At 32.1% G+C, this 20,469-nt stretch overlaps 1 protein-coding gene across 2 annotated transcripts in view; it reads left to right on the top strand.

Annotated features, from left to right (window-relative positions):
* The first annotated feature begins 4,723 nt into the window (after positions 1-4,723).
* The window catches only part of LOC134711840 (uncharacterized), a 30,869-nt gene continuing 15,123 nt past the window's right edge, over positions 4,724-20,469 (top strand). The window contains exon 1 of one of the 2 annotated variants that reach the window (XM_063572770.1): positions 4,724-4,877. In XM_063572770.1, the coding sequence (XP_063428840.1) occupies positions 4,853-4,877 (25 nt within the window). In that variant the 5' untranslated portion in view covers positions 4,724-4,852. Of the gene's footprint in view, positions 4,878-17,249; positions 17,422-20,469 lie in introns of those variants that run through there. The other variant, XM_063572771.1, reaches the window with a different exon arrangement.

Here is a 20,469-nt window from a genome sequence, read left to right as displayed (position 1 = left end):
ATTCCATTTTGCCATGTAATTGTATGGGTTTTTTTCGCTGTCTTATAAGTTTTGATTTTCCCCTTTTTCTTATACTAAAGTATCTTTATTTGATATTTGGTTTGAAAGTACAATTTTGAGGATATCATTTCTTCCTTTTAGAACTTTCGTCATACACTTGGGGGACGGAAATATGTGGGCATTTATGTGATAGTTATGTGAATGTATAAAATAAAGTTGACTGGCACAATATATTGAAAAGAATGAAATTGAAAACAGTGTGGCTGTGGCCATTGATTGGCACATTTAATTCATCCATTGACTGTGACAATTTAGGTGAACGTTTGTATGTAACGACCACTGCTCACTATGTACTTTTTAAAGACACTTAAACTATGGGGTCACCAAAGGTTCTCAACACCTTAATAAAGTAATTCGAAAAATTAATCAGAAATAACACGATGTTGATTTATACCAATTATATAAATCAAAACATAAAGGTTATTCCTGATTAATTTTTCGAATTATCTTATAATTAAAGGCGTTAAGAAACCTTTGGCGACCCCACAGTTTAAATGTCTATCGTAGGTTCTTCGTTAACAGTGGTCGTTACAGACAAATGTGCACGTAAATTGTCCCAGTCAATGGATGAATTTAATGTGTCAATCAATGGTCACAGCCACACTGTTTTGAATTTCATTCTAAGAAAACAAAACTTTATATAGTTTTGACTTGTGCTTTACTTATTGACTTTCTTTTATAGTGAACGCTAAACACGTCTTTTAAGAAACAATTATGTGTGGAAGAAAGTATTAAAAAGTTAAATCGCAAAAATACTGAACTCCGAGGAAAATTCAAAACGGAAAGTCTCTAATCAAATGGCATATTCTAATGATAAACGAATGAATAACAACTGTCATATTTCTGACTTAGTAATGGCATTTTCACAAATGGTGGATTGAACCTGGTTTTATACCGCTAAACTTCTCAATTGTACGACAGTCGCACCAATTTCCCTTATGTTGACAATAAATTACACCTAAAACTGGTTATGTACTCCTCCAAATTCTGTCATTCGTTGTCATACTGAGTTAAACACCCACATCTTCTTTATCTTTCATAATATACCTATACATAAAACAACCACAAACATTACAATGGATCACCTAAGTTGATGTGGGCTACGAAGATGAATAAGATGCATATGATTCGAACCACACTAATACCTACGATGAAGTAGTATGACCATGACTAATTAACTTATAAACAATCCATAAATGGACAGTAATTTAGGGAACAGCTTAGAACTTGCTCACACAAAATTATACTTTTTATAAGTATATGGAAATAGTATACATGTTCTCCGTGTTGAAGACCCATTAGTTGCCCTCGGCTGCTTTCTGTCCTTCGGTCGGGTTGTTTCTTGGGTCTCATTTCCATTCTCAATTTTATACATATGCTTTGTGTTATGTTATGGGAAGTGTTTCAAAATTCTTTGTCGGTTCAAAATGGTTAAATGCATTATGTTTCAAACAAATTTCGTTTGACCATGTTTAAATAGACTTCTTATTGATTTTATGTGATTCTATATAATGTACAATTTTGGAGAACTGACAAGCTTTTCTCAACCGAATAAAATGGTTTCTGATTATTCGTATTGATCAATCGTATACACGCTGTATGTATATTTAATATAAACGGCAATTTACATCAGACTAGATCACATGGGAATACATGTACTTTAATTCCTACACATGATACTTAATACTTGTAACAAACTTGTATTGTTCAACTACATGATGACATTTACATATATGATATTTATATATGATTATAAATGATAATGTTCCAAATTACCTATTTTCCCTCTATTATCATATCTTCTATCATCTAATTTGAAAGAAATCATATTTCACAAAACTGTACATTAGGTCAACTCTCACATTCCATTCTCGTCCTTGTTTTTCTAATTTTCTAATTCGTTTTAGAGTGTTTTCAATATGAACTACTACATGTGGTACAAAGTGCAGTTTAATAATTATAGCTCCCATCAAGCCGATTTCGATGACTAAACGAAAAGCAAAATGCTGAAATAAGTGAGACACCGTTAAGAAACTGAAAATTCGAAATACAAAATATGTAGGCTGTTTTCATGAATATTAATAAGTACAACTATGTCAATATCAAAGTATATACATAGTATATGATGTGTCTACACCCACAGAAGTCATCTTAACTTTTATTATTACAGAAAGAGCTTATGATCTAACATTTTGTTTAGTTTCCACATAATATATCTTGTTTCGAATTATATATGTCATATAAAAACGTTTAAGTAAATTAAAATTAGATCCATTTTGTAATATGCTTCTTATATTGTCCCGAATACTTACATAACATGTGAAAACAGTCACCACTCGATCAATCTTAGCATACGCCATGTATATCTCTTCAATTATACACTGTGACTATAATACTTTTTGGTTCTTCTCCAATCATAGAAATGTTCCTTTCACTAAATGGATCTATAACTAGTTGAAGATTTCTCACTGTATCCAACTATAATCTGGTAATAGCATGGTTCGTATTACAAAGTTCCTATCGGAAGTCTCACTGGTAAAAGTTTGTAGCAATGCTATCTATACTACAGTCGATTGGTGTCAACACATTGCTTGTGTCCACTTGCAGTCTTATGACCGATATTCACAACTGGTTTTTTTCTGAACATGTAGTTCGGATGTCGAAGATTGTAACCATGGTATCTGTCCGCTTGTAATTTGAAAGTTGAAGACTGTAACCATGATATCTTACTGCATGTAGACTGTTAGTCAAATATTGTAGCCATGGTATCTTACTGCATGTAGACTGGTAGTCAAATATTGTAGCCATGGTATCTTACTGCATGTAGAATGTTAGTCAAATATTGTAGCCATGGTATCTTACTGCATGTAGAATGTTAGTCAAATATTGTAGCCATGGTATCTTACTGCATGTAGACTGTTGGTCAGATATTTTAGCCATGATCTCTTACTGCAAGTATTTGATGGTCAATGACTTTTTTAACCATGGCTTCTTAAATTGCATTAAGTTTGTTGGTCAAAGAGTTTAAGCATGGTATCTTACTTTATGTAATTTTTTGTTCAAAAATTGTAACCATTTTATCGTATTTCGTGTCGTGTCGTGTGGTGGTTGAAGATTGTTACCATGGTAATCCAACTGTAGTATGGATGTCAATGTTTATTAAAATGATATCATGCTTTCGATTTTATGTCACACCAAAGTTGTCCAAATTGCTAATGCATAAACTGGATAAACTGAAGAACATGATGGCTAGGTTTTGTATCGTATGTGTTAAATTCTTAAATCTATTTTAAGTTTAAAACAAAAGGGACCAGTATCTGCAGTGCAAAAAAAAAAAAGATTATCAATTGTCAATTACCAGTTTAGTTTAAACATATTTATTCATATATTAATCCCTTTCTACTTTGCAGGTGCGAGTGCTGCCTTGTAGCGGTATTATAGCCTGATCTTTTTCGAAATCTACAAAGTTGTATGTTGCGTGCAAGAGATATTGTTCTCTCTTAAAAAACGTATCAGCCATTTATCGTCCCCTTCCGACGGACTAGCACCGTTTCTCAAGACCATACTCACAAATGGTGTCAATGGAGAGCCAAAAATTAAGTCCATAAAAATCGAACAGAAACCTTCGTGTTTCACCACGGCTCTCAGTGTGATAGGTTGTCAATTAAAGTGGTGTTCCCACTTTTAAGTGAAGATTTGTACACGTTTAAAAAAAACACCATTGTACTTTAAAATTGCTGTTAATGTTTATCAGACATTATACAAACTAAATACTGTGCTAATAAAAAGTTTGGCACATCCTAATTTGTTATTGATAACCGAGATCTGATTCCTCAATGACTTCTTTGCTATTTCAGTAATTACACTATTCTTACAATAGACAGACATACAATCGTATTTTTGTAGTAGAAAGTAATGAATTGTTGGCATCACATCAATTATTTTACACTATAGTTTACGCTATAGTAAGGTTTGTAGGTTAGTGTCACAGGGCTCCCAGAGGCATTTCAGTGATATTATTACAAACCTTATACCAGAATTAAAAATGTCCTTGTTTTTAAAATCTTCTTACAATCTAACTAAAATATCGTCTTGTTCATACCCTCTTCTCGTTAAATTGAAAAGCGTCAATGCTGTGTCACGTAGTGGCTGTGCTTTTCATTTCTATCATGCTGGTTGGATATAGACTGCATAAAAGATATGGCAATTGAATTGAGTTCCCGATGTCAATTTCCAACATTTGATTTTTTCCTTCTCATTAAAATATTACAGATATCTAAACTTTTGCTTCTCGTAGCCGGCAGAACGACTGGTATCAATTCAGATGACTTTTTTTCGATCATTTATATTTTTAGATGAAATAAACTTAAAAAAGTATGTCTAAAAATTATATAATGCTCCGAATTATATCTTTCAAGCAGCTTAAAAAACTTCGCATTATCATTTGCTTGACTTTTTTTCGAAATACGCAACTTTATTCTATTCCCAGTCAGACACTGACGCATGCTGATTTTGATTCTAATTTAAAGTTGCAGAATAATAACTCGAGAATGTAGTCAATATGACGAAAAAGTTTATTCAAAACATCTACATAACACTTGTTGAAATTTACACCATAAAAATCCTTCTGCATATAATTACCTGAATCATACTCTGGTGGGAAGTTACAATCGAACAGGAGTTATTCCCCTTCGTAAGATTACTAATACTAATATGACGGGTGTGTCCCATGGGGAATTCCGGCCTCGTTTTGAACAGTGTTGCAGACGCCGGTATTTGATTATATAGAAGGATGGCGGCAGCAACTGAATCTTCGTGTAAGTAAAATATTTATTTAAATGTGTTCCGGATATAATTTTGAAAATGTTTTTAAACAAATATGTTTAAATAGTTGAAGCGTACGTATCTAATCTTTTTCCGGCAAGGATGTATCATGCGGTAAGTGTTTTTTTCAAATCTTTTCATTTAATTTTTTTCTTTTTTTCCAGATATTTGTATATTGATATAATATATCAAATATTATACAATTTCGATGTTTTATTTTAGTTTTTATGAGTTAACGTTTTATTTTATATATGAATACAACGACGATGAAGAAAAATAGTGTCAAAAGTACTCATTTAAAATGTAGACTTTATTATATATGCAGACACCCTTTGATTATAGAACTTCAATACGATCCTGTCGTTTATAGAAAGAGAATATCGAGGCATATAGGAACCAATTTTCAGAAAAAGTATTTATCCGAAAATTGAGAAAAAGAAATTGGTTAGAATTCTCATTTTTTAAAATGCATTTTGAATATTGATTTTACCATTACATTGATTTCAGTTGAACTATTGTAATTTCTTTATGGTATTGGAAAATTATTCCAAATCTTGATGATTCAAAGATGAAATCATGACTGACTCAGAATCCGTTACTGGTGCATGTCATTATTTTAAAAGAGGCTCCCAAAGGTACGGGTGGGACAGTTCATTACAGTTCAATTCCTAATCGAGATGAAAGATGAGCAAATCATATATCTGTACATGCATAAGTGTTATTTTATTGTAATAAAATGATAATTCTGCAATAAATACCTGTATGCAGATTAATAGATAATATGACTGAAGTAGTTCATAAATTTGCCTTAAGTGATTTTACTAACCAAACTTGATCATTATATTCCCCGAGGGTATAGTCGAGGTCTCAAATATTGCAAAACTATTCATCAAACATGACTGAATATTTAACAGATGTTAGAACACCGAGGCATTCTAACCTTATATATATGTTTGGATTTTTAACCAGGATTAAACACTTAGAAATAATTGTCCTCTAAGTAGTTTCCGTTTCCGTTTGTGGTTTATATGGATTTATATAATACTTTTATTAAAATTAAGTTAATAATACAAAGTATTACTTATATTGTTTCTACGTATATCTGTCTTACGAGAGAACTTGTTAAGAGTGAGGTGTATGTCCAAGTGGGATTATTAAAAGTTTGGTCCACAGAAAAACAGGAAGATGTCAATCTGTGGCTGTTGTCCCCTTATAACCTGTCTGATTAGCTTACGAGATTAAATTGCGAGTTAGACCTCAATTAGATAGAATTTACGGTACTTTTTATAAATTGAAAAGACGCATTTAAGGTTGACAAATTGATTCAGCACTTTGACACAATATTTTAATCCTATTTTGACTTCAAAATAAGGATTTTAATTGCTTTAATTTTTGGAAAATATGAAAATATTTTACATTACAATTGGATACGATGTTTTGTCTCTATACTTTTCCCTTCGAATAACCTCCGTAGAAAAACAAGCCGTTCTCATAAAATAAATTTCGAAAGCAGCGTCGTATTTCTCAGGGATCCATGACAACGACACGTGGAAATAATATTTTCTTCAAATTCCATCAACATTATGCAACATGTAAACATTCTTCACACCAGGCTTTGATAATTTGTTGACGACCTCCTTCCACGTTCATTATGACACCCGACTGACTTCAATGGATTTGTGTTGGGATATTGACTCCCATTGGAAGATATCAAATTCAGTTCCCAAATATCCTGAAAGATTAACATCACTTTGATGTTAATTAAATCAACTTTTATGATGAATATAATTATTTACCATAGATTATTTGAAATTCAACTAGAATTTACAAAGACAAAGAACTTGCATATATACATGCATAAGCAGAACCTACTATAGGCTGATGCTAAATTATGTTGCATCAAGCCTCGAGCATCAAACTGCACAAAAAGAGGATACAAACTTGAATAAAAGGAGCAGTGCATGTGTATTATGTGAAAGTTAAAACGTCCTTCACATGTAAACAATATAGACCAATATACACAGGAAACCATTACATATATGTTATACGGAAATTTCATGGACACTTTGAACTTGATGACCTTATCTGGATTAAACTAGACAACAATGTAAAAAAGTAAAAACATTAAATTAAGTAAAGAATGAACCTCCTTTATAGATTCATTGTCTGGATTTCCCTGCATCATGACCTTTGACTGAACTGATGTGGAACCTCAAATGTCTTGATTCCTGTTGGTATATCATGATAACATCACCAAACAATGTCAAAAGTATTGAGATTATATTGACATCTTCTAAGCATCTGTTGATTCACGTGCATCTGTCATAGATATAACACACATTATAATCTGATAGCCAAACAAACCCACTGATACACCCCGGGGTTAGCAGTGACTGTTGACTGGAACAACATTAAACAGAATTGCTCATAGTACCATGGGATCATATATTGGAACAAGAATTAACGCGTTATTTAACAATAGCTACGAGACCCGTATAAGCAACTATTCCTTTTTTCAAGAAGTGGAAGATCTAAAATGTGTAAAAGTCGGGAAATATTAAACATTCAGTAATAACGGTTGAAAAGCTTAAGAGATTACAGTTTACATGATTGATTATTCTGAGTTCGACCTGACATGACCAGGCTTGTTTACTTGAATTCCTATATGTCGCATTTTACTGGAGAAGCAATATATATCAACTTTAGAAATTGGTTTCATCAAGCCGGGGTTGTCTAAACAACGCCTCTATGCAGTCGAGGCGAGACAGTTCTCTCAATAGTTCTCTCGACAGTTCGAATTTTACTAGTATAACCAGGGTTTCAAAAATTCATACACTTTTTATAATCATTAAACACCTGACAAATGTGCACCCACTGCACTTGAGTGGAATGTTCATGATAATAAACAGTCGTACTAATGTTATAAAATGAGTTAATTGTTTAATCTGAAATCAAAGCTCTTCCGCTTACGTACTAGATACAGTTTACACCTGTGTAAAACAGAACTTGTGTTATGATAGGAAATGAATGATCTTATTGCTTGAGATGTAAAAGATTTTGACGAATGATGTTATTCAGAAGGCGTGAGAATTCGGTGATTTCGTCACTGAGTTAGATTGCTGACAATTCCAAATATACGTATAATACAAAGTTTTTAGAATGATGATACATTAGTTAACCAGAACATTGTTACAAACCCTTAATTACAATACATTAACAGTTATCATAATATGATGATTGTAGCGTGATTAATATGAGGATTGAACTGAAATATGTTAATTTCAAGGACACTAGTACACAAACAAACCTAAGGCTATATAAAGGTTATGAAAATATATATACGTCCCAAACCTCGGCTATCATAGCTAGTTATGAATGTTGACTTATTCAAAAAGCCCCAATAGACGATTTTAATTATAGATACCATATTTGCTTGTTCTTACATCCGGAATAAAATAATATATTCAACTTATGATCAAGTTTCACACTTCAATAATGATGTAATCATACCATGAGCCATCGTGCTACTTTAGAGAAAAAGTTCATGTTAATCCATATGACAGAACAAAATACAAAAGTTTGATAACCTCCAGTTCAAATAATGAAAACTTGACATGTCTGGTCATAAAATCTACCAAAGCTGTACTTATCTTGTCAATAGTCGATGCATTGGTTCATATGAGTCCATTTAGTCAACGGACGACGGGCACTTACTAAAGGCAATAGCTCGCACTTATCCTTTCAGCCAAGTGAACTAAGCTATATGACTAATATTATAACATCTTTCATTTATTAAAAGCTAGTTTTACACACTTATCATTCAACTTAAACTAGGTCTAACATTTATCATCATCTTGAGCCAGTTGTAACATTTTAAATCTTTCAGCTTAAGCTAGGTCTAATATCTTACATCCAGCTTAAAGTTTACTATCTTATAACCACCTCTGTGCAATGGATTTTGACACATAGTTTGTCATTTAAATATTAACATTCAGCTTGAAGTAAGTCTAACATTTTTAAACCAGTTCAAGCTAGGTCTACCATTTATCAGAAGGCTTAACGTAGGCCAAACATTAATAGTTTTTAGAGTTAGCTAGATCTTACACTTATCAGTCAGCTTAATAGAGCTAGGTCTAAATATAATCATTCATATTAGGCTAGATAACATTTATCATCCAGGTTTAAGCTAATTCAATCATTTATAATTAAGCTTTACCTATTTATATCATTCAACTCAAAGTTTGTCTTACATTTATCAATGGCCATTTGTTGGTCAACTGAAGAGAATATAAATCACAGTTTGTAAAATATTGAAGAAATGTTCTTTTTGATCTTCTGTTGTTAATTAGGTTGTGGGAGGAATCTGTTAAGATAGACAGAAAGATAAATAGATATAAATAAAGATAACTCTATCTTGAACATTCATCTACAGATTTTACAAAAATAAACTCCCTCACTTTTGGAAATGGCACTTTATAGAAACACGCCAAACTTTGCGCACTGCTTGTATAATGTTTCAAGAGAGAGTAGTCGACATTCTTAGATCTTCTTAGCAGATGAAGATCCGAATTATTCATTGATTTACAGTCGAGAACAGGATTTTACGAATTAATGGTACCTAGCCTAACGGTCATAAAACTTGGTAGTAGAGTTGGGTTTTTTTAATGCTTTAACAGTGTACATGTCTTGCACTTTTGCATATATTAGTTGAGTATAAAGTACAGCATGTGTGTAACCCTGATCAGAAAAAATGTTGTTCCATACCAAGTCCTAAATCTTTTACTTAAAATTTACCACCTGACTGTTAAATATTTTAAAATCCACAATGTTACAGATATATTTTCAGGGTGCTATTAAGTTGAAAAGACCAATTTAAGGTATAAAATCCTGGGAAGAATTTTGCCTGAATATCGACGGCATTTTGGTATGGTCGGAAATATCTTCTGCAACAAGGTCGTTAGCATTCGTTTTAATATTCCTTGAACTTTTTACACTGCTTGAAAATTGCCAATTTTTCATTTTAAATATGAGTATTACCGTCATTTCATTTTCAGGTCATTTGTTTCGTGATCGCCCACGTTGGAAACTTTTTATTGAAACAATTGACCCGTGTAACTGTTTTTATGTAATGAAAACAATAATTGGTGTCATTATGGACATAACTATAACTGACATTCCAGTCAATTAGTTTGACGGACACCATACAATTCATAGGGTTAGCCATGATGGTGACCTCACAGAACCACAACTAATCCTACATACCATCATGGCCAGACACAGGTTAGCCATGATGGTGACCTCACAGAATCACAACTAATGGCCAGACACAGGTGAAAAATGAACACCCCCGCCTGTCGAATTAAGTAATATAACATGTACAAGAAAGTCAAGTAATTGATTAACATGTACATGGCTTGATTTATTTGCCTAATAAACCGTCTCTTACTTTATAAATTTATGCGTTAAAAACAATGACTAAAAATCTTTTCTCAAACTTGAGTACTCGGGTACATGACGTTCTTGTGTTTTATTTTTATTTCTCGTTTGTCGAAAATGTAATGGTCGTCGTGACCGTAAATAAGAAAATTAATATATTTTAGGTCAAACTTTCAATAAAATTTTAACAGTAGCAATTTCTACTAAATTCCAAACATTCTCCGCCATCTGCCTAGTTAGAAAGAAGTTGATTATAACATATGTTATCAACTTAGATAAGCCATTAGGTTACTTCAGGTCAACATCGCTGCGGTAACTAGTAAGTTGTATACTAATACAGTGTCTGGATACATAAATCTGAAATGAATAAAAATTCATCATAATGTCTTTAAAAAAAATGAAAATTGAACTTTTTATTAGAATGTTGGCCAAAAAAACCAAGATAATCCTCCTCTTACTTCAGATATCAAATTCAGTAGGTCTTTATCTCGTCGGCAGAAAGTTTTATTTGACAGTAAAAAAGTTAGATCCCGTCGACCAGACTGGAACACGGGTTATTTTGTCGGCTGGAAAGAATTACTCTATTGAAACACAGATTATTCTGTTGGTCATATAGTAATACTCGACTCTCGAACTGAACGATCGATGACTTGAAAATATTTGAATTTAGGAATGTGATTGATGGAATTTCCATACTGTAAGATTATAATATAAAATTCTTTAAATTGAAGGAATTTCCTGATAATTCTGCCAGCAATTTTCTTTTTAATTCAATGATTTACACTCCACCTTGAAACTGACAGAAGCGTACATAGCAATTTCAAGAGTAGCTATCCTTCAAATATATTTCTGCTGCCAACCTGTACAATTTATGGAAATACACATCCTGTCTTATGTTTTTACATTTTATTGATTAAAAACAAGAATGTTACATCATCAGTGTTTGTAAAGCGGAAATCTTGACAGACTCCGGGCGAAAAATCAATACGCTATGCCTTAGAATGATGTACGTTTCAAAAGACCAGGAATGAACACAATTAATTAAAATTTAGTGCACAAAATTACGACACTATTAAATGGTTGAGGTATTTTTATTGTAATCAGAATATGCATTTTAGAGCGGATCCAAATGTATTACAGGTTTTTTTTGTTATAAAGATACATATCTTGATTTTGAATATGTCAAATAACTTATAAGTCATGCAAATTAGTTATAGCAAGGAGGTAACAACCTCCTTGGTTATAGCTATGGAATCAATAGTATATATCTACTAGAATTGTAGAAATGAGACGGAACAAGAAAGAGTATATACATTCATCTATTTTATGTCTATTATTTTCGTTTTTTTCCCCTGCAAAATAAGTAATGATTGTAAAAACAATTCTGCCAAAGGAAAATTAGATGTAATAAATTTTTACATTTCTTAGCCTGGTTCGATCCACAAAAAATGATTCTTGAACAGCTAAAAAAGGCGATTAACTTATTTTGTTCACCTATAACATGAAATCAAACAGACCTATAAAGTCCAATTGCACGAGGTCGCTATACATTTATATTAATGCGTATGTTTGTGTCGGGTTATAAGACCGTCGGTTGTCTTTTGAAGTCATCTCAATTGTTTAAAATTATACATGGCGTCTTGGCTAGAATACGCAAGAAACATATAAATATCATCGAGTTCGTGCTTTATTATTGTAATTTGGATATACGTTTTAGCAGAGACATATAATACAATGTATTATATGTCTCTGGTTTTAGTAAGTTAAAAATAAAAAAAAAAATACGAGAATTTGGGTCAAAACGATGAACATGATTTTTACAGCTAATGCTACTTTTATAATATAAGGGAAATACTGTTGAAACAGAGGCATTTTAAAATAAATTTCTCCAATATTCCACGGAAAAGTAACGTTTATTTTGCTTATTCGTGTGTTACAGGTAATACTGTTTAAATGCAAAGCAAGCGCATCGAAGCAAAACATGCGCTATGAAAATTAATTGATCATAAAAATCATTTGCCTGAATAGTTATCAATCACGATTATTATCTTTGGTAAATACACAGACGTTTGTAGTTATTCGTCCGGTTAATGTTTTTGTTAGTAGATATAGGAAGATGTGGTGTGAGTGCCAATGAGACAACTCTCCATCCAAATAACAATTTAAAAATTAAACCATTATAGGTAAAAGTACGGCCTTCAACACGGAGCCTTGGCTCACACCGAACAACAAGCTATAAAGGGCCCCAAAATTACTAGTGTAAAACCATTCAAACGGGAAAACCAACGGTCTAATCTATATAAACAAAACGAGAAACGAGAAACACGTATATATTACATAAACAAACGACAACTACTGTACATCAGATTCCTGACTTAGGACAGGTGCAAACATTTGCAGCGGGATTAAACGTTTTAATGGGCCCAAACCTTCTCCCTTTTTCTGAAACAATAGCATAACATCACAACATATAAAAACATACGATAAAATATCAATTGGCAGACTTAACTCAATCAAAAAACGTATGATTACACAAAGAACGAATAAATTTGATCTGCGATATCTGAATACAAATGCACAGTTAATTAAATATTAGAGACAAACAGTCATGACCAAAAGGCTATCAAACAAATTCAAACACACTGAGAAATATTTAACCAATCAATGTTCACTTTAGAAAAAAACCGGTTTTTTATAATCTTGAAGTTTATACAAATGTTGTAAGAATAAGTGAAAAATTGAAGATATTACAAATAATCAAAGCTGGTATACAGCCAAGATCCATATAAATAAAAAATGACAAAAAAGCATTATAAACAGTATCAACAGGTCGAATTAACAAGAAAATACGATTTGAGAGTACTCGCAGTTACTGACAGCTAGTTAAAAGCCAAAACCAATTAATAGTAAAAAATCATGCATCAGAGACTAAAATCGACTAAAACACATCACGGGGATTTAGTATTTTAACGTCATTAATAGTCAAAGAAGACATGACTTGTGCAATGCCAAAAATAAATGTATCGACAGGTAGTAGTATAGTGAAGAGCGACTTCTATAGAAATAAAAGTTAACGTGGCTGTGTCCCCTATACATCTCGCCTCAAAAGATAATGAAATTTAGTTATGTTTTAATTTGCTAATGACAAAATCAATATTAGTGCCAATGTGAACTATATTCAGAGATCTAATTACAATATTGGTACGATAACCCTTACTTATAAGTTTGTTTAAAGGATCGATGAGTTTACAAGGATCACATAGTGATTTCCTCGCTTTAAGTACAATATTACCATAAAAATTAGGATGAGAAATACCATCTTTAATAAGCTTTCTACAGGTATAGCCAAATTTACTAATCAAATCTTTGTATCTATGAAAGAATTTAGTAAAAGTTTTAAGTAATTTATGGTATCGAAATCCCTGACACAACAATTTACCAGTGATGCATTGATTACGTTCGTTAAAATCTATGACATCAGAACACACACGGGCAAACCGAACGAGTTGCGATATATAAACACCGTATGATGGAGCCAAAGGCACATCGCCGTCTAAAAAAGGAAAATTAACAATAGGAAATGAAAAATCGTCTCTTTTGTCGTAAATTTTAGTGTTAGTGGTGATTAAAAATGGCAACCCCGGAACTATCTCTTAAAAATAAAATGGACCAAGTTCTTACTGGAACTCCAAAGTCGGTATAACAAATATACGTAATGTCTATTGATCGTTTTTCATACCGTTTTCCAAACTTCTGTATATGTTAGTAAATGCTTGTTAAGCAAATTCTAGAGACGGGTTGTTGTCTACGAATCTTTCACAAGTCAAAATATAATTATCTTGTGAAGATTAGCACCAGTTAATATAGTTAATCTTTATAGACAGAGATGATCCATCTATCATCAACATGTGTTGTGATTAATGATTCAGACATTTCAAAACTATTTATTGTAAGCACTGGAATCATATACATCTCCAGCTGTTCATTTTAGCTCACCCGGAACAAAGTCCACGCGAGCATTTACCATCACTAGTCGTCTGATATTAAAAATATTCTCTTCTAAAACCACTCGGCGGAATGTTACCAAAATTATCAGACTGTTCTTCGGACAGGTAGCTTCTAAATAATATCTGGTCATTTCAATCCACTAAGAAACATACTCCGCTATCGCTTGAATGATACACAGGCATCATTTTGAATATTTACATATGGCAAATCTTTGCAGTCTCTGTAACATTTTTCAAACGTTTCAAGTCATTGGACGATTTACCAAGCTTATCATGTTGTTCACCCTTTTGTCTATTGTTGAAAACCTTATGTTGGTTCCCTGTGTATGCGAGTTGTTGGGTTGTTGTCTCTTTGACATATACCCCCATATCACATAGCATAGCATGATAAATACTTTTAAAAACCGCCCTCGGAAAAAATGAATGATAACTTTTTAATAATTGTTTATACAAATGGAAATAAAAACGTAACATTTGACATGATTTAGATTCAGGTATGAACTATTTTGACAGGGTTCTTTCGGTACAATTTTATTAAAATTTATGTCGACCTCAATATTTGTGTTGTAAACAACTGTACAAGGATGATTTTATAAAGTTTAAAGTTTTTATAAAATACCGAGTCGTATATTTTAAAATGCATGATTTGATTCAAAACTCAACCAAAATATCCTTTTACATTTGATTAGTACAGTTTGCATTATTTGCAAATTAATCAAGTTGGCAATTTCACACCTTTTAAAGTAATTCTGTGGATTTAAAATTGAATATTTTAGGATTTTAAGACAAATTTAAGGTCGTACTTCGCAGGTTTTATATATAATTCCATCACTTTAAGTTATATTTCTGAGAATAAAAGAGATAAATGCATTATTTGTTTCGATTTTCAGTAAAAGTTCAACGAGCTATAGCTCAATATATGACATATCCCAGCCTAAGTTACTGTTCTGTTCATTGACCCCAATAAAGACATTGACCCCAAGATTAAGTCCAAAATTGATTGTTTTATATTTGATTCCATATTATAATATCTGTCTATCTTTTTAATTTAGACTTGATGAGCTCTTGTATGATTTGTAATGGATTTTTAAGATAACTTGTCAAAGAAATTTGCTTGATTTATACGGTTCTAAGATTTGTTGGTTCATTATGAGAAATAATTAATCTAAGTCAGGTTTTTGTACTGTTTACATCGAGAAACAAAAAAACTTGTTACATCCAATTTTACCTACAGAATTGCAAACATATTTCCTACCGTCATTTTAATCTAAAAGAGCAACAGAGGTAGAAAATCAGGCGACATTAAGGAGTAAAGATTTCTCTATTTAGAGTCGGTGTTCGCTCTGCATGCATATTGGTCTAAATCACAAAGAAAGGTTCATATTCATCTCGGCATAACATGTTCTCGTCCTGAATATGCATTTAAAGTGCCACTGGACGTCAAACAGCCATAAATGTCACAACACGGATGTCATTGTTCCGAAATTGCAGTGTATATATAGAATTTCTGGTAACTCTGTGTGCCCGATGTCGTAATAACAAATGCACATATGCTTGTTTCCGATAAAAAGTTTTAAAATGTTTTAGCGGATAATCTGCATCAACGTTTGTGTAAAAGTGCGTGTTGATCGGCCCTTCGAGAAGACAAAAACGCAATGAACTATTTTGTGGAAAGTATTTGCACTTTTAAGTTGAGGCATTTCGTGTTGATTTTGTTTTCCCAGTAGGTACATTTCAGACGGTCTGTTAGTGTCAAACAATCCCATTAAGTGTATCTTGCAATACAGTTTATCAATCTGAAGATTTTTTGCATTTTCCACAAACTTCCTGATACATTAGAAAGATAGAACTATTTTGTGAAAAGAATTTTAGATATAAACTTACACATCCTGTGTATATATGAATTGATCATCCATACATGTGTGTATGACGACATGTCTTAAACTCATCTAAAATTACCATGTCTATGCAATTATATCAGTACTTAATATATTTAGCTCTCGGTTAGCCCAAAAATAAGAAAAAAAATGTGCTTGTAATTATGAGATTACCAATAATAGCGAATACTCGAAGGGACTAAATACTAACTATATGTATAAAATGACAAGTATACTCGCGATGTTCCAAGTTTTACATAAGTAAACTGACATGTGGCATATAATTGCAGAAATCAAATATTTAACCAGATCAGTGGAATAACTGAGAGTTAACATACAATAAAGATAACTGAGACATAACACAAAAGATATGAAATGTTTTCGGCGTGTTTCGCTTGTAAATAGTCAAATCGACTTTACAAAACGCAAACCTTCATGATTTTACAACCCTTAACACCTTAAGTTCATTGTCCCAAACATATATAAATTTTTAAATGAAAATTAAAAGACTGGAATCTCAATGTTATAAACTTTTTGCTGCATAATTTTGTAAGTCGGTCGATCCATTTGGTCGGAGTAGAATCTCTGAGAAAAATACAAATTTTTACAAGACATCTAATTTGTTTTTGTCTTTCGAGTATTGTTAATAAATTAATTGTAGAGCATTACACATGTGAAATCTTTTATCATCATATCAGGAATATTTCCATTATCTATTTTATGATAAATCAAAATATCAGCAAATATAAAAGTTTGATGCAATCCAACAGACAGCTCTTTTTTATCAATACTATACAGACATATTCTTTTATTTATCAAATCAGCAAATTTGATATTTAAATGTAAATTTACTAAATAAGGAGTTTGGACAACTAAGTTTTCGAGGTTTGTCACTTTCCCGTGACATTTAGAATATTAAGTATTAATTTGATCACATGTTTTAAGTAGTTATTAAACTAAGTGTAACTCGGCTCGGAATGTCAGTGACCGAATTCCGTAAATATTAAGTGTCACCTTACAATAAAGAATTTACTACATTATAGAATAATTGCTAGCTATCATTCATTGTCGGACATATTCGTAGTATTGTTTGTTTACCAGTATTGTTTCTGTAAACACCTTTTAGCCAGGAATTTCATATCATAAGAATTGTAGAGACACACCAGTGAGCATTCTTAAATATAATTGGAGTCCTTTATATGATAGGATGTCTTCAAGTAAGTTTTTTATTTTTTTGGAACTTCTAGAAAACTGACATCTATTTGTCAATAACTGGCAGCCGAAAATCGTTGAATAATTAAAGAGAGAAAACACAAAAGGCCTGTATCATATTTAAAAGTAACATTTTTTACTTGAAGGGTTAATTAACACGCCCTTATAATCGTTACCTCTTACATATCTTATATGACTGGTTGAAAGGCTGCAAAACAATCGAATGGATGTATGACGAAATTTATCATTAAGACTAACTCCTTGTCAATTGTCATCTAGATAATTGAACTTGTTTGAAGATTTTCACATTGTGTGTCCCTTCTTTAAACTTTAGTAAGTTATATTAAACAAAATATTATAGATGAATTATCATTCAATTGAAAATAATGTAGTCATATTTTGTATTTATATAATAATGTACTGTAGTATAGTTGTTATTTTATGAGACAAACGAACTGTTTGGTTCGAATATTGGTACGGATATAATTTCATGTCCGCCCAGTCTACGATAGTAGCGGGGCATTATGTTTTTTGGGCTCTGCGTCCGTCCGCCCGTATCTGGTGAAGGTATTTTACCATGATAGAGTGGTCACATCAACTGAAGAGTTATTGTGATGTGAACTTTTGAAATTGTATCTGAATTAATGTTCAGCCACAATTGCACAGATCATTTATCATAGAAATGTGGGATCGAACATACGAATATTCTCAGGTTAAAGTTTTTTGGATAGGTTAGATTACCATGAAATTTAGTACACATGTTCATCGTTTAATCTTCAGTCGCTTCTAATAACATGATCCAAGATGAGCAAAGAATGGTCGTAGGTCGACATTTCTAATTTAACTTTTTAGATCTAAATAATGAAGTGCATCAGATATCATAGATATCCTATTCGATGACTAATCGTGTAAACTAAAGATAAACAATTATAACTTTTATACAATACATATTAATTATTTATCAATACAGGAAACTAGAATTCAGAATTACAAAGTTCATCTATCTGCACTGTGGAACATAAGTCTATGAATAATCGCCAACTACACTCAATGTGTCATATTATTACTAACCATTTTCAGTCCCACTTCAAATTCATTTTATTGCTTTCTGTAGGTGGTTAGATTGATTACGAACTTTCTGCATGTTTTGTATATACGTCATTGCTTTTTAGAGTGAATAATGTATTGTTGGCCTGAGTTGACCTGTTCAACTCATGCAGTGTGGACTTAATTAACCTTGTCGCAGTGAGAATCGTGTTAACTAGATTTGCAATGATGTCTAATCGGTCATTTATTGGTCAATACAATGGTGCTAGATATTGCTGTAATAGGAGAATTATATCATTGAAATTGGCTGCCGAATGTCATTAAAGATGCTTTAATCAAATGAACTCAACAGTTATTCAAGCAGCGTCCGATACTGTTAGGTGGACAAATTAGCCTTGTCTGGCAGATTATTGATTCAACAGTCAATTTAGTACTCCCCATTTTATCTAAGATCTGGAAAATAATGTCTTAACGTTGTTTGGAGAAGGACATTGATTGAAGTAGCCAGTTATGTGTTAGCTAGTCATATGTCTAATCTTTATGCAAATATAATATCATTATAACTACAGTTGTCTGGAATATATAGCTCACAGTAAAAACAATCGAAAGTCGCAATGATTAAAATCAATGTAAAAATATATTACGCTATGATTGAGTTTGAAATTCACTAGAGAATTTTCGTCAGTGACATACTTTTGGCTTTTAAAAAATAACTAAATTTCAGTTTTATAACCTTAGAACTGAACCATAAAGCATTAACTTTTAATTAACTAACTATATAAATACTTGACCACAATAACTTTAATTAACACACAAACAACAAGTTAAGTTTTATGATAGTTCTAAGATACACAGTTCATTTTCCGTATTTGGCTTTTTCGTTCGGTGATTTGTGCGCATGATTCGTCATATCCAAGAACGTGATTGTCGACTTTGTCTAATTTGTTTCCGCGAATCATTTTTGCTTATGTTTGTCAATGAACATAACTCTGTTTTAAGCTTTTGATGTGTTTACTACAGTTTCTGTTAGGGATCTCTGGTAGTAAAGTCGTTTTGAGACTGGGATACCTATGATGTGTTTACTACATTTTCTGTTAGGGAATTCTAGTAGTATTAAAAGCCGTTTTGAGCTCTGGGATAATCTAAATGTGTTTACTACATTTTTTGTTAGGAAACTCTAGTAGTAAAGCCGTTTTGAGCTCTGTGATACTTTTGATGTGTTCACTACAGCTTCTGTTAGGGAACTCTAGCAGTAAAGCCATTTTGAGCTCTGGGATAATTTTAATGTGTTTACTACAGTTTCTGTTATGGAACTCTATAGCAATAAAGCCGTTTTGAGCTCTGGGATACTTTTGATGTGTCTACTACATTTTCTGTTAGGGAACTCTAGTAGTAAAGCCGTTTTGAGCTCTAGGATAGTGTTCAAACCCATAAACTCTTCAGTTTATGATTTCCAAACCCCCTTTTTTTCTTGATATTATCTTCGTTTTTTTTAATTTCAGCAACTTCTAAGTTGAAAACGCTATGCTTCTACATTTAAACCAATACATTATCGATAAATTGTTTATTTTCCAAAATTTTCATGTCAATATAGGAAAAAACATCGTTTTAAGTTTGTTTTGTTTATATGTAGATTTTTTCTCTATTATATCCATTGTCCTTAGTTGTACTAACATATAACTTGTGAATCATACTGTTTTGAAAACCATTAACATAATCCAATGCCTTGTTTAAGCTAATGACGAATAAAGGCCGCATGTAGACTGTTGCAGACGACATTCAAGCCATTGACATTTCTCCACAGTAAAACAGATTTAAAAGTTGGATGCAACGCAGCTTGAAGAACGACCGAATGATTTCATTTGACACAAATCAATATATATTCAACGTGGTCGTCCTGGTTACATATCCGACATTTTGCTGCATATTCTACAAGTTAATCAAACAAGATGCAGTTAAAACCGAAAGAATATAAAGCATGCATTACATTTCAAAATTGATAAAGT

This window comes from Mytilus trossulus, chromosome 3 (assembly GCF_036588685.1).
Source record: "Mytilus trossulus isolate FHL-02 chromosome 3, PNRI_Mtr1.1.1.hap1, whole genome shotgun sequence".
NCBI lineage: Eukaryota > Metazoa > Mollusca > Bivalvia > Mytilida > Mytilidae > Mytilus > Mytilus trossulus.
This window is presented reverse-complemented; position numbering and strand designations above follow the sequence as displayed.